Below are 14494 nucleotides of genomic sequence, written 5' to 3' on the forward strand. Positions count from 1 at the left end.
GGAGTGTATAAAGAGCTGATGTGAAAGAAGGAAACACTGCCAGTCCACTGGAGTTGCATATGCAGCAGATATTACAAGTGTTCCCTGATATCCAGTTCCCCTTCCCTTCCAAATACAGGGGAGATGTGCACTTCCCCTTCTTGAGGTTAGCAGTGGCTTTGTAACTGCTTTGACCAGGAGAGCAGAAGTGATATGTGCCGTTTTTTGGGGGAAGCACTTCACTGACAGTGTTCAACCTCTCTCTCTCTTCCCCACTGTGGCAACTGTGGAAGTACATGTCGACACGGACATGCAACGCTGAGTCATCACATGAAGGAGAGCTTCTCTGGAGAGTATCTCAGACATGCGCAGACTTTAAGTCACTGAGATTTGGGGGGTTGTTTGTTTATACAGCAAAACCAAAACCGAGTCTGTATTGACTTACACCCAGTGATTTATTGGTTCTTTCTCCTCCCAGATCTATTTGGAGTTATAGAGAAACTGTGCTCCATTTCAAGCCTGTCCTCACTGAAATTCAGAGAAGGCAACAAAGCTTGGAAAAAATGAAGCTCCCAAATGATTCTAAGACCATGGTTTTTAGGCCAGGAGTTTCGCAGGCATGCGCGTGCATACACACACACACATTACCTAATCCTCGTCCTCCATCTCCAGAATTCTCAGTGGGAAATACTGACAATTTTTTGTCTCACAAATTTTTGCAATCCTGTCTTTGAGCAATAACTTTGCTTTGCTCACAACACTCAACATAAAAGATACTATGCATATGGTTCACTACCTCTGAGTTAATCCAGAACGTTCACTGTGTGGCTGACAGGGACTACACACTTCTGAGCCTTCACCAGGACTGCAGCAGATCAACAAAACGGCTAGGAGGCTAACACAATTATGAAGACAAAGTTGGATTTTGCCATATATATATGTATATGTATATATACACACCCCTAAAAATATCACTAAATTGCATCCAAGTTCACAAAAGTAACACTACAAATATGCTTCACTAGCATCTCATGGGTGGTGCTGGTTTAGCAGATTTTCAGCTCATGGGGAAGGATACCACCTGTGTCCTCTTGCTTGGGAACATTTCTTAGGGAAACTTACCTGTTCATATCTCCTAATTTTTATAATGGTGAAAAGAGAAGAGGCAGTGATGGAGCCTCCACTACATTTTCAGCCTCTTCAGTGCCACTGCCCAGGCCTTCTGCTGTCACTGCTCACACTGGAAGATCAAACTACTGGTATTGATTCTGTCTTTTGATTTGGAAAATATTTACTAAGACCCTATTATGTGTGGAGTATTGTGCTGAGTACTCACCTTGGTGAATAAAGAGTGAATAAGAGAAGCTGTAACAGATGTGAACAGAAATACCACATGGGGGAGGGGTGAGAGAGAGAAGGAGGAAGCAAGACTGTCTGGGTTCAAATCCACATTCTATCACTTTCTAGTAAGAGCCTGAACCTTTCTTGCCTCTGTTCCTCATCTGTAAAGAGGGAAGAAGAAGTCCTACCTGGTGTGATTTTTGGGAGATTAGATAAGACTGTGCATGTAAAGTGTGTGTCAGACACACAGCAGGTACTCAGTAGATACAGCTCTTGGGTCCTGCAGGACAACACGGTTGTGGTGGAAAGCCCTCATGGGCCTTGGAGCAAAAGAGTATGTGTATTGATCTGTCACTCACTGGGTACAGTGCTGTCTTAGGGTTCCCTGAGGTCAAAAAAGTAGTCTGAGGGGGTGGGAAGTGGTGAGAGAGAGATCAAAAGTAGACAAACTCCAAGGCTATTTGAATAATTATCAAGTCCCTAGGTTTATCAATGGATGAACAGATAATTTATTTTATAGCCATACAATGAAATACTATATGGCAATAAAAAGGAACGAAGTACTAATACATGCTACATCATAGATGAACATTGAAAAACTATGCTCAGAGAAAGAAGCCAGTCACAAAAGACCAGGTATTGTATGATCCTATTTATATGAAATATCCAGACTAGGCAAATCTATAGAGAAAGTAGATTAGTGGTTGCCTAGGGCAGGCGGGAGATGATGAGGGGATTAGGGAGAAATGGCTAAAGAGTGTTCTAACCTTAATTGTAGTGATAGTTGAACAACTCTATGAATATACTAAAAATCATGGTGCACTCTAAATGGGTGAATTGTATGGTATATGAATTATATCTTAATGAAACTGTTACCAAAAAAAAAAAAAAAAAAACCCAAAACAAAACAAAACAACAACAAAAATAGGACACAATGCCTACCCAAAGAGACAAGATCACTTAAAAATGCTAACATGCCCTTTAATCTGTATTAACAGAAGCTAATCAGAGGCTACAAACTAGTAGGCAACTGGCCATATTTGGTTTGCAGCAGATGTTTTATTGGGACTAACATAATATTAAAAAAATATGAGTATACATTAAACCACTGACTGTATATAAATATCCAAATTTCTTGCTTCTTTTGACAATCAGATCTAGCAAGTCTAACACAAAATTTTGGAAATAGAGCAACATGAAGGAAAATGGTCTCTAAATACTTGAAATGATACTGCTTCAGGGGCCTAAGATCAGTGGTGTAAGTTACTGGGGTGTAGGGCTAATTCAAAATGAGGGAGAACTTCTAATACTTGGAGTTGTCTGAAATGAAATGGACTGCTTTTGGAAGTAGTATATTTCCTATCACTGGTATGAAGTACTGATAGATGCTACAACATGGATGAAGCCTGAAAATATTATGTAGAGTGAAATAAATAAATCACAAAAGGCAAAAAAAAGTGGTCTCAAGGAGAAAGGTATTTATTCTTTGCTATTTGGGCTGCAGCTGTCTTCCTTTCACCTGTTTCAGACACTTTTGAGTGCCCATTTTAATGTGTGAACTGTTTAGCTTTCCCTTCTTGGTGGATGGTGAAAGTGGAGGGAGAACAAATTAATAATTTCAGAGGATAAACATCTTTCCCAACTTCTTAAATAGTCCCTTTATGTTTGAAATGAGCTAATCTGTGTAACAAGAATTCATAGGAAATGTACATTTAATCAGCTGCAAAAACAGCCTAGTTTTCACAAACATTCCATTAAAGACCGTAAGTTCTCAAACTGTATTTCACACAGAGGTAGACAAATGACCAGTCTGGAAAATCCACCTCTCCTGCCTCTTCCCTGTCTACTAAAATCCTTCTTGCTTTCCCCTCTGATGCCCAGAGCTCCTGCTTGCTCTCCAGGAAACTCCTGTCCCTGTCTTACTCCGGCTGAAGACAATGGTCCTTCTTTTGCCCTTATAGTGTGTGGCTTGTATAGTGTGTCTATTATGTCCTTATTTTATTCTGCTTTATATTATAATTAGTAGTAAATAAGTCTTTTACCGTTCCTTGCCATACATTTCTTGAAGATGGAGTTCATATCCTATTGTTTTGAATTTCACGTTAGCACTAGGCATTTAGTAGGTGTTCAAAAAATATTGATTTTCAGAGGACCTAGCCATGCAACCACTCTTTATCTTTCTGTACCTACTATGTACACAGTACTCTGTTGGGCATTGTCAGGAGACACAACATAGGATAAAACTTGAGTCTAGTCCCCAAGACACTTAAAATCTCCAGAGAGGGAGCAGGTACATAGTGATTCTATGGGGAACAGCTTGAGGTCGTTAACAACTTGGGTAAGGGGGTCTCAATGCCAAAGACTGGGAAGATTTCATGCCTAGCTTTGAAGGGGCTGAAGTCCCCAGACCTTGTGCTGAGCCCCATCTGATGCTTTGGTCAGAAGCCTCCTGGCAGAGGAGCGGCAGGCTGGCTGTTCCACTGGAAACATGACTAAATTAGACTATGGGTCACCAGGTGATTTATTTGTGAGTTGACTAGTCCAGCTTTGGCCTTTGAATCTAAAGAAATCATTTCATCCTTTCTCAGATATTGCATGAATCTCACTCTTTGTTCTGCAAGGCTGTATACAATATAATAGTGAAACTTGAATTTACACCACAATAGTTATGTGGCTAATGACCCTCCAAATGCCGCTAATGCCATACATGCTCCGCTTCTTGGTTGGACCTGAACCTGTCAGTGAATTCTGAGACCACTGATCTCCCTCTGACACAAGAGCAGACCCCCACGCCCATCTTTCCATGATTTCATTTCTGAATCAGTTACTCTTTGGAGACCCTAATTCCTTTACACCTATTCTTTTTATTTCGTGGACAATACTTTATTCGGAAATGTTCCCTCCTGCAATTACAAATCCTGTTAGTCCTCCTCCTCCTCTCCACAGGGGAATTGTGAGCTTTAATTAATTAGTGTGGTTAAACAGCTCTGAGGTGCCCGGTTGAAAGGTGCCATATAAGTGCAAATTATTATTATTATTATGGCAGTTGACATCCCATGGCGGCAAAGACTTCAGCCCCACGCATCTAGAGACCTGAACAAAGCCTTCTTCATCTTCACCGTCCCAGCTAGGTCTGAAATCACTGGCTTAATGGTACAGGAGCAAATCTGCTACCATCTCAACAGCAATCAACTAATTAATCCCCATTATGTTGGCTTCCGCTTCCTTCTTTCAAGCAGCATGGTCCTGTTTCATTTCACAAATCATGCCCCCATCAGCTCTAGACAAAGGTCACAGTGTCCTATGGCCTCTGTTGGCCTAAAAGGGGGGGAAAAAAAAGAGAAAGTTTGAAAAAATGTTGTCATGAAATGCATTAACTTCTCACCAGCAGTCTAAAAAAATAAAACTTTTCTGACAGCAGCAGTCCTCTCATTTGCAAGCTGTAAACCAGAGAGACCCAGAAACAAGGTACAGGTGTGGGTTAAGGGCCCACAACCCAGCTTGATTACTGCTAGCTGCCGACAAACGGGGAGTCTGTCTGTGCTAGTTCTGAGTGGAAAGAGGTCATCCAGAGAAGTAGAGTCCCTCTTTGGCTTCCTCCACTACACCCAAGTTTCTCCTGAGAAAGGCAGCTGCCAGGAAGCTCTCACACAGGGAGGGGACCATGATTTAGATGTTTTGTGCTATACCTAGCACCACTACAGCCCTTAACAAATGCCCAATACTTCCACTATGACGGCAGCCATTGAAAGCAGCCCTGTGGGGGAGACTTGGCCTCTGGTAGGGACGCTGCTGACCAAAACGCTCCTTACAAGGTTGCGCCGCAGACCCTTTGTTAGAGTGGATGTGGGCGAGCACCAGGGGGTCATGTCTTCATCTGCCTTCATTTATCCTCCCTATTGAAGGGCTCCTTCGGGACATCGGTCAGTCTCTGTGGGAAATGATTTGGAGAGCAACAAAAGAACCTGGGCCCTTTGAGGGGCCTTCAGAATTCAGTAAACATCTGGACACGGAAGGCCAGGTTCTCAAGCAGTCTTAGCTTGGGAGATGTCAAAAGAGAGAAAGAGCTATGTATGCAGTGCCAGCTCTTAGTACTGCAGCGACATTTGTTGTATAAAGACACAGAAGCCCCGGTAGGTAGATAGGAAGATTTTCCCAAAGCTCCTCTATTTGTCAGTTTTTGTGAGTGCGGTGAGGTGCCTGTCAGTTTTCATGGCATGTGTGAAGAAACAGAAGTTTCGCATGGGGCGAGCAGCATGTGTGGATATGCTAATTAATCCAAGGTTAGGAAAGTGTGTCTTGGTAGTTGTTGTTAAGCATGTTTACTACCCTTCAGGTTTGTAAAGCACTTTCTAATCAAGGTGACTTGTTGGATTCTCATCATGAGCAAGTTTTAATTGATGCACAAATCAAGCACTAAGAGGTTAAGTTATTTGCACTTCATCACACAGTGAAATTCAGGCTTTGAGCTCTTGACTCTCAACATTCCCTATTGTTGAGCCAATCCATTTAGAATGCATTAGTCAACATGATTCAACATTTGTCGCAGGGCACTAATCAACATTCCTCCGTGTCCCCAAATTTATCCTCAAACAGCAAAAGAAACCGGCCTGTCAGGAAACAATGGAACGCAGTTTTTGTCAGCATTAAGGAGCTGACGTCCAGTTCGAGTCGCACACGCTCCCAGGAAACTTCCTCAGTCATCCCGGTTGGCATGAGTCTACCACCCTAGCCTTCCATGTCCCATTGTTTGAACCTTGACAACAGAAGTCACAGTTTGCCTTTGATTAACTTCTTTAAGAAAATCTCCCCTAACTAGATACTGAACTAAAAGGAAGGGATCATCTTTCTCAACCTTATATCCTCCAGTCTGGAGCACCATGGTTTGCAAACAATAGATGCTGAAAGAATGCTTGCTGAACTGAACTCACTGAAATGGAGCTTAAGTCATATTCCAGAAAGAACACCAAGTCCTTTGGAAGACGTTTTTAAAGAAAATCAATAACCTGAATTGATTTAACATCTTTTTGTATTATTACCTGGGCATTTGCACAAATGCAGATTGTTAATACAGCCAAATGGCTTCTAGGTTCTAAAAGAGGAGTGTGGAGCCAGCCTAACTATAATCCAGGCCCTGAAATGAAGTTTTTCTTTATAACTTTATTCCAAATGACATTTTGTTCCTTTTTTTTAAGCAGAGACAGGGAAAAAAATTTTTTTGGAAAAAAAAAGGGAAAAGTGTTTGGTCTATGACTTTGGATCCAAGTTCATACCCTGGCTTGTGCTATAAGCACTAGTAGTTCTCGTTCTGTTTCTTTCTTGCATAGTGCATAATCTGGAAAAATCGAAAAGTTCCCACCTGAGGGAGATTTCATTTTGGGTAGGAGGACATGATTTTGGGTGCCGATCCTTGGTGCAGTGACTGATTATAATGCCCTGTGCCTCTGCTCTAGAATCTGGGAACAGAGGTGTACCTTAAAGAATTTCTAACACACAATATTTATGGTGCATTTCAAGAATATAACTCCATTACTCAATGAACCCAGCCCCAGGGTCTGTACTATTGCACGCAGGGGCCTAAATCGCTGCAACTGGGCTCCTCTTAAAGGGCTATGTCACTGAATATCCATTCTCTTCTCTCATAATAACAGATGTCCCATATTTTTGCTGGGGACATGGCTGTCCAGATTAAACATTACATTTCCCAGACTTTCTTGCCATATGTGCAACTTCCGTGCAATGTCTCTAAAGGAAGGAAGAAGGGAATGTTTTTCTCTCCTATCACCATTCCCTTCCCCACCACGAGTCCTGCTCCCTTCATGGAGGATATGATGCTCAGCCATTTTGGACCATGACAGGACAAGGGCAACACCTAGATCTGATGGAACAGTAAGCTGAGAGCCTGGGTTCCTGGACAACCACCAGAGCTGTAGCAGCTCTGGACTGCAGGTCTCCACAATGCTACCTGAGAAAACAGTAAACCTCTATCTTGTGTGCTACTGTTACTTTAGGTTGCAGTTACCCCCAGCCAAACTTCAACCTCATTATACTCAGGAGTTTCTTGAGGGATCACTATACCATTGTGACTGATCCATTTTAGCTTAGAATTTCAAAATTCAAGATTCAGAATGGGCTTGGAGTACCTGGGTCCAGAAAGCCTGAGAGATAAGTTGCTATGGGAGCTGCTATGGTAGGAGATGAGGGACCCAAACTCATTCCTGATTTTCCAAAACCTTAGGAGCTGAGGCTAAGTACTTGGAAAGGGATATAAAACCAATTTTGAGGCAGTGAACATGTTTCATTTCATCTTTCTGAACCTTAATTCCCTCACCTGAAAATAAGGGTGTTGGAGAAGACTAAATGCTCTCTCTCTGGGAAATGTAACAAGTTAACTTTACGGAGTGGGAAGTCATTTTTGCCAGTTAATCTAAGTATATGCACAAAGCACACGCACTATGCAGAAGATCCCCAAAGAGGCTATGGAAAGCCTACACTCCAATGACACATATGCAAAGATTAACCATGGAATCATGACATTAAACTCTTAATTATACATAGATGCATAGACATTGATCCATTGTCTCCACAGGGAGTGTAAACAGGTGAACCTCTTTGGAGTGCAACTGGGAATTATCCAATAGAGATGAAAATGTGCATACCCTCTGACCAGCCATTCACTTTTTAATATAGACCTAGAGAAACTCTCATACCTGCATACCAAGAGACATGTGCAAAGGAGTTCATTAAGTTAGAAATAATTGAAATTTCCCTTAATAGGGCAATGGATAAAACGTGATATATTCATACAGTGGATGCAGACACCTCAATTAAAGTGAAAGAACATCATCTCTTCATATCAACATGGATATATACAAAAACATAATGTTAAATAACAAAAGCAACTTGCGTGAAGTGATGTGTCCAATCAACCATTTCTTCAAATTTTAAAATGCATGGAAAACAAATCATTATATTATGTTTGGATTCATACATATGTAGAAAAGTTTTAAGAATGGATGGGTATTAATCAAACCCTGGAGAGCTTCTACTTCTGGGAAGGAGGATGGGGTGGTAAGGGAATGGACTAGAAGTATGTGCAAAGGAGTTTTGAACTTTGTCAAGTTTTATTCCTGTAATTTAAAAACAAAACAAAACAAAACAAAAACCTGAAAGAAATGTGACAAAATTTTAACATTTTTTACTGTAGGTGTTAGATACATGGATGTTTGGTTTATTATTTTCTGTACTGTTCTGAATCAAGAATATTTTTCTACACTGAAAACAGTATCTATCTTTGGGAGCTAACAGGTAGAGTACAAGAAGTGAACAAAGCAGAGGGTCAATGTGGGCAGATGTCATGGAGGGAGGGTCTGTGAAGTGAATGCTACACAAGGAGGAGGGATGTGGGCACACTGGGGTCCTTCCTTGGTTCCTCTGGGAAGCTCTTTGCCAAGAAGCAGGCAGAAGCAAAATAAGACAATGCTCAGGACAGGACAAGCTTTCTGAGGCTGCAGTGGCACCTGGCAGAATGGGGACAACCTAACAGATCTGCTCTGCCCTCTTCTTTGTGACCTCTGGGAGAGGAGTTCACTTTTTCTGCTTCATTAAATCCCAGGGCTCTCTGCCCAGGCTACTGCAGGAATGTAGGCCCATGCCAGGTGTGTGGGTGGCACTTACCAAGCAGACATCTCCATATCTGGATAGTAATAGACTGAGACTCTTCTGGGTCAGTTTGGGTCCATCAGGCAGAAAACATTTAGATGGGTTACAGACACTAAATGAAATTTGATGAACTAAAGTGCTTGTATTGTGGGTGGAGGTGGGGTGGGGAAATTTTTTCAATAAATCATCCAGTTGGCTCAGTGACCAAGAAAATGGGGGAGGAAGAATCAAACCCAAGTTTGTGACAAGGGAACAAATAGAGGAGATTAATGCCTCTTCGGATATACTTCAAAAGGGGATCAAACAACCAACAATTCCTGATTGTAAAAGAAAAGTAAGAAAGATGAGGCACCCAGCTTTCCAGCTCTAAAAAAAATCATTGTTTCTTTATTTTCTGGTTTCTTCTGATCCCTTATGCTAGGTGGTTGGAGAAACAGGAAACTAGCCTCAATTCCAACACCTTCTCTGACCCTACCCCAGGGTGCCCTGTCTCCCCAGGAGTTCCCCTGTGCCATCCCAGTGTTTATGCTGCATTATTCAAACCTAGTAGAGGCCAGTGTCAGAAATCCAAATTCAACCTCTCGTACCTGAGCTGGCTTTTCAAAAACCAGTATAAAAAACACTTAAGTCTCAGTGAGAAACTGAGCCAATATCTTCTGTCTCCTTCAAAACAATCTGGCTATGGTTTTCAAATGCTCCCTAGATTCCTGAGGAAAAAGGAGTGTAGGGCAAAGAAAGCGTAAAAGACGGAATCAACAACTTCACTTTCCCTGGCCAGCCCCTTCTTTAGGATCTGTTTCTTTACCAAGTCCAAAGGTGTGTCGTCCTTGGAAAGCCAGGACGGCTCCGCTGCTCCAAGCCTGGGCCTCTTGCAGCATTAGGAACAGAGCCTGGCTGCTTTCAATTATGGAATCTTGATTCGTGGCTGTGGCGCAAGAGGCCAGGGGGCTCAGCTGTGTTCTGGGCTTGCTGGGGAAGCAAAGGACACCACCAGAGAAGATGTGGCTCAAGTTGGAGCACACCCGTAAACTCTTCCCTCTCTGGGCCCAACACATAAAGCCAATTCCCAAACAACTGCTGCTTTTTCCTCTCTACTAGGTCTCGGCACCTCATAGCCTCTCTCTGGGCTAGCCAAATCTCTAAGCTTTTCCATTCGGTGGGCACAGGGGCTTGCATGGTGAACTCTAGGGACAAAAGGAAAAATGGATTAACAGGCTCCTCGTCCCACCCCCGATCTTCCCTACTTTAGTTGAACAAAAGGCTGAACTCTCCTTCTGCTGGATGTGGTCCCCTCTGAGTCCAAAACATCAGCGTGGTGGTGACTGTGAGCTCCCTCTCCTTTGGAGCCCAAGCATTTCCAGGGTCTCAGGCCCAGCCACAAGAGGCCATGATCCCGGACAAACGGGGAATAGACAAAGAAGATGCAAACAGGATGGTATTACCATGTTAATGGCCTGCACCAGGCGGCCTCCTGAAGATGCTGGGAGGGTGGGTTTTCTTTCTTTTACTTTTTCTTTTTTTGCAAAGGAGAATAGTTCCGCTTTCTATTTTCCTACAACAATAGCATGGACTGGCTCCTTCAAGTGTTTCAAAAAGCAGCCTGAGAAATTTCTAACCACCCTCAGTCTCTCCAGCCAGCCGTTTTATTATCCCTCCCATCCCAGTGAACAAAGGGGAGGGGAGGATACAAGGCCCCCAGTTGCTGGCTGTTCTCAGCATCCTAATCCTTCAGAACCAATGAGGGGAATTGCCTGTGGAGCTGATAAATCAAATTTTGGCCTCACCTTTTATTCCCTCCCCTTGATTGTACGGTCAGGAGCTCTTCAGGTATTATAAGACCTCCTGGTTAGCGGGTCTGCAGGGATCTTGGGGGCATGCTAAGGGGATAAAATGCACTGAGAGATTGTTCCCACATTCACTAACAGTCCCCCCTTCTCCCCCAAGGGCTAGTCTGTTTGAATTGACCTTTCCCACCACTCTGGGCTGGCTCCATCAGAAAGACTTAAATGTCAAGCCACTAGTAGCTGGGCAGCTTGTCTTTTAGGCATTACTACAGCGGCTGCCCCCAGTCTTCCAGCCCCCCTGCTTTCTGTCTCTATGCCCCTCAGACATGGATTGCATATCCCACTTGGAATTCCAAGTACCAACTTCCATACCAACTTGGAGCTGTCATGCCAGAGCAACCCCTACACAGGAAGACTTCCTGACTTCTGCCTGCTGGTACACTTCCAAGGTCCACTACCCAGGGATCAAGGGTTTCTTTGCTTTAAAAACCTGGGGATACCCCACCTCCATGGTTGCTAACATGACCACAGACATAGGGGACTGGTGGTTTGATGGGTTGAGCCCTCTACCATAAGTTTTACCCTTGGGAAGACGGTTGCTGCAAAGGAGAGGCTAGGCCTCCCTATATTTGTGCCTAAGAGTCTCCTCCTGAATGCCTCTTTGTTGCTCAGATGTGGCCCTCTCTCTCTGGCTAAGCCAACTTGAAAGGTGAAATCACTGCCCTCCCCCCCGACGTGGGATCAGACACCCAGGGGAGTGAATCTCCCTGGCAACGTGGAATATGACTCCCGGGGAGGAATGTAGACCCGGCATCGTGGGACGGAGAACATCTTCTTGACCAAAAGGGGGATGTGAAAGGAAATGAAATAAGCTTCAGTGGCAGAGAGATTCCAAAACGAGCCGAGAGATCACTCTGGTGGGCACTCTTACGCACACTTTAGACAACCCTTTTTAGGTTCTAAAGAATTGGGGTAGCTGGTGGTGGATACCTGAAACTATCAAACTACAACCCAGAACCCATGAATCTCGAAGACAGTTGTATAAAAATGTAGCTTATGAGGGGTGACAATGGGATTGGGAATGCCATAAGGACCAAACTCCACTTTGTCTAGTTTATGGATGGATGTGTAGAAAAGTAGGGGAAGGAAACAAACAGACAAAGGTACCCAGTGTTCTTTTTTACTTCAATTGCTCTTTTTCACTCTAATTATTATTCTTGTTATTTTTGTGTGTGCGCTAATGAAGGTGTCAGGGATTGATTTAGGTGATGAATGTACAACTATGTAATGGTACTGTAAACAATCGAAAGTACAATTTGTTTTGTATGACTGCGTGGTATGTGAATATATCTCAATAAAATGATGATTAAAAAAAAAAAAAGAAGAAACAAGACAAAAAAAAAAAAAAACCTGGGGAACTGTGCAGATGTCTTTTAGCTGGGTCATCTGGTCGGGGCTGGGGGTAGGGGGGCACTTTTATGTTCCAGTGTATAGAGATCTCAAGGGTACAACTCTACTGAGCTAAGTGAATGATAAGTACACCATTTCCTAGGAGAATCAGATAAAGCTGAAGTGGGAAGGCTGTTAATGATCACCCAAGCTGGTTACTACAATCCAAGGAAGAAAGACATTTTACATTGCAACCCCCATACACAAACTCCTAATTCAAATACACACACAATTAATCACAAAACAAATATTTCATTAAACAATACAGTATGTGTGATATAATCTGACATTTTCTATTCTCCACTATTTTGTTTTTTAAAATGCTGGTTGTGTCCCACTAAATTGATTTCATGACCTACAGGTGCAACATAATTTGAAAAGCACTGAATCAAGGCCAACATTATCATTTTCAAACTGACAAAACTAAGGCCCCAGAGATTTTTTTCAAGATCACACCAGAGCTGGAACTGAAATCCAAGGGTTCTGTCCAAGAAAGGAGGGATCCCATTTTTTTTGTCTGGGGAGCAGAACTCCTTTTTGTTTTCGCCAAGTCTTAGGAGTGCTTAGCATGAAGGGAGGGGATGCTGGGAAGCTTGTACTCAGTGACAGAGCTAAAAGAGGGATAAGGGTTCCACTGCCCAGGAAAACCTCAGAGAAAGAGGGTGTCACTTAGAGGAGAGGGCTAGAGGAAACAGTTTGGAAAGCACACTCGTCAGGTGAGGTCCTGCGTTCTCTTTCACTTTTTTTTTTTTTCCTACTGATTGGGTTCTTGCATCATAAGTCATTTTCCTGAATTTTTCTCTCTCCTGGACACATGAGTCCAGGTCAACCTCCTTTAGTAATCTCCTTTCTTCCTGTTTTCCAACTTCCTCTAATCATAATTCCTTGCAGGTTTTAACTTCTATCAGATCATTGTATTTCTGGTCTCTGCTCTCCCTAAACAATTTCCTTGCCCCTGTGAAAATCACGCTTTTAGCAGTGAGCATCAGAGAGGCAAATCCATGAATCTTGTTCCCACAAATATTGTCCCCAAAGTGATCCAGATTAGATCAGGTTTAGAAATGCTATTTACCACAATGCCAGTGATCAAGATACAGGCATCATCAGGGGCTCTCAAGACTGTGTTCTGGAGGTCATCTGGGCAGAACTGGTGCTCTTTTCCTTCTGAAATTGTCTTGTAATCTTCCATAGAAGTTTTTTGAAATCCTCATCTAAATTTGCTACTTAATAGAATTCTAATCTTTTAAGAAAGCCTCTAAAAATGAAGAGCCAAAGCCATTCTATGCACTAGGTAAATAAAAGTCCAGCTTTCTGATTGCTTATTATCTATACACCCTCAGAGAGAATGTAACAAAGGGGCCTGCTGTTTGCTTTCCTTAATCTGATCTTAAAATCTCTGCTTCTTTGTCAGAAAACAATATTTGCAATTGTGAAAAAAAATATTTACCAAGAAACTTGGATAGCATAAGTCAAAGGCTAAGAGCCAAAGGTCAGCAGTTCTTACCCCAAATTTCCCTGGACCTGAGAGGCCCTGCTGTGGAGCTCAGTTCCACCAAATAAACACACTGCTCTCGGTCCATTAAGAAGCAGGCATTTCAGAAGCAGAAGGAAAGGGGGAGGCCATCGCCTTTTCCTCAGTCAGAAAAATGAACTCTGCAGCCTGTTAGATCTCTGCAATGTGTTGTGTCTCCACGGGGGAATGCAGAGATTTGTCCTGTTTCACAAACCTGGGGAAAAATACTCAATTTAAAAAATCCTAAAGGGAAGATGATCCTTCCACGGACAGTGATGGGAATATGCTCCCCTGTGGTTCAGGCCAGATGTTCACCTATGTGTCTCTGTAGGTGGGGCCTCCTGCCCAACAGTGGGGAACAGATGTGTATTCTGAATGCCTTGGTGGGGAGCCTTATCCACAAAGCAGTTTTAGGTGGACATTTGACCTGTAGGTTGATTCTTCTCAGTTAACTTCAACAGTGTTTGAATTTACCCTTTCAAGTTAATTATTTTCTGGATAGACCTACAATCAGACACCTTTGCTAACCACCTTAGTACCCAGCATCTGAGAATGAACCACCACTTGTAGATCAGTGAGCTCCAGGTTGTGGCCTTGGGGTGTCCCACCCTGAGCAAGATCTCATCTCCTTCCAAGTCACCAAGGTACAGATCAGCCTGGTCCCCAGGGGAAGGGCTCTGTCAAGACCTGTTTGCAAGGAAAGGAAATGGAGTAAACAGAAAGAGGGAGTGGAAGTAGGCTCTCCAGCCATGACGAAGCACCCCAG

The 14494-nt window shown here is 43.0% G+C and overlaps 1 protein-coding gene across 2 annotated transcripts in view; it reads right to left on the bottom strand.

Annotated features, from left to right (window-relative positions):
• Positions 1-2778: 2778 nt before the first annotated feature.
• RAD51B (RAD51 paralog B) overlaps positions 2779-14494 on the bottom strand; it is a 781261-nt gene continuing 769545 nt past the window's right edge. For both annotated transcript variants that reach the window (XM_037832462.1, XM_037832463.1), the window contains one exon: positions 2779-4638. In XM_037832462.1, the coding sequence (XP_037688390.1) occupies positions 4622-4638 (17 nt within the window). In that variant the 3' untranslated portion in view covers positions 2779-4621. The remainder of the gene's footprint in view (positions 4639-14494) is intronic.

This window comes from Choloepus didactylus, chromosome 4 (assembly GCF_015220235.1).
Source record: "Choloepus didactylus isolate mChoDid1 chromosome 4, mChoDid1.pri, whole genome shotgun sequence".
Taxonomy (NCBI): domain Eukaryota; kingdom Metazoa; phylum Chordata; class Mammalia; order Pilosa; family Megalonychidae; genus Choloepus; species Choloepus didactylus.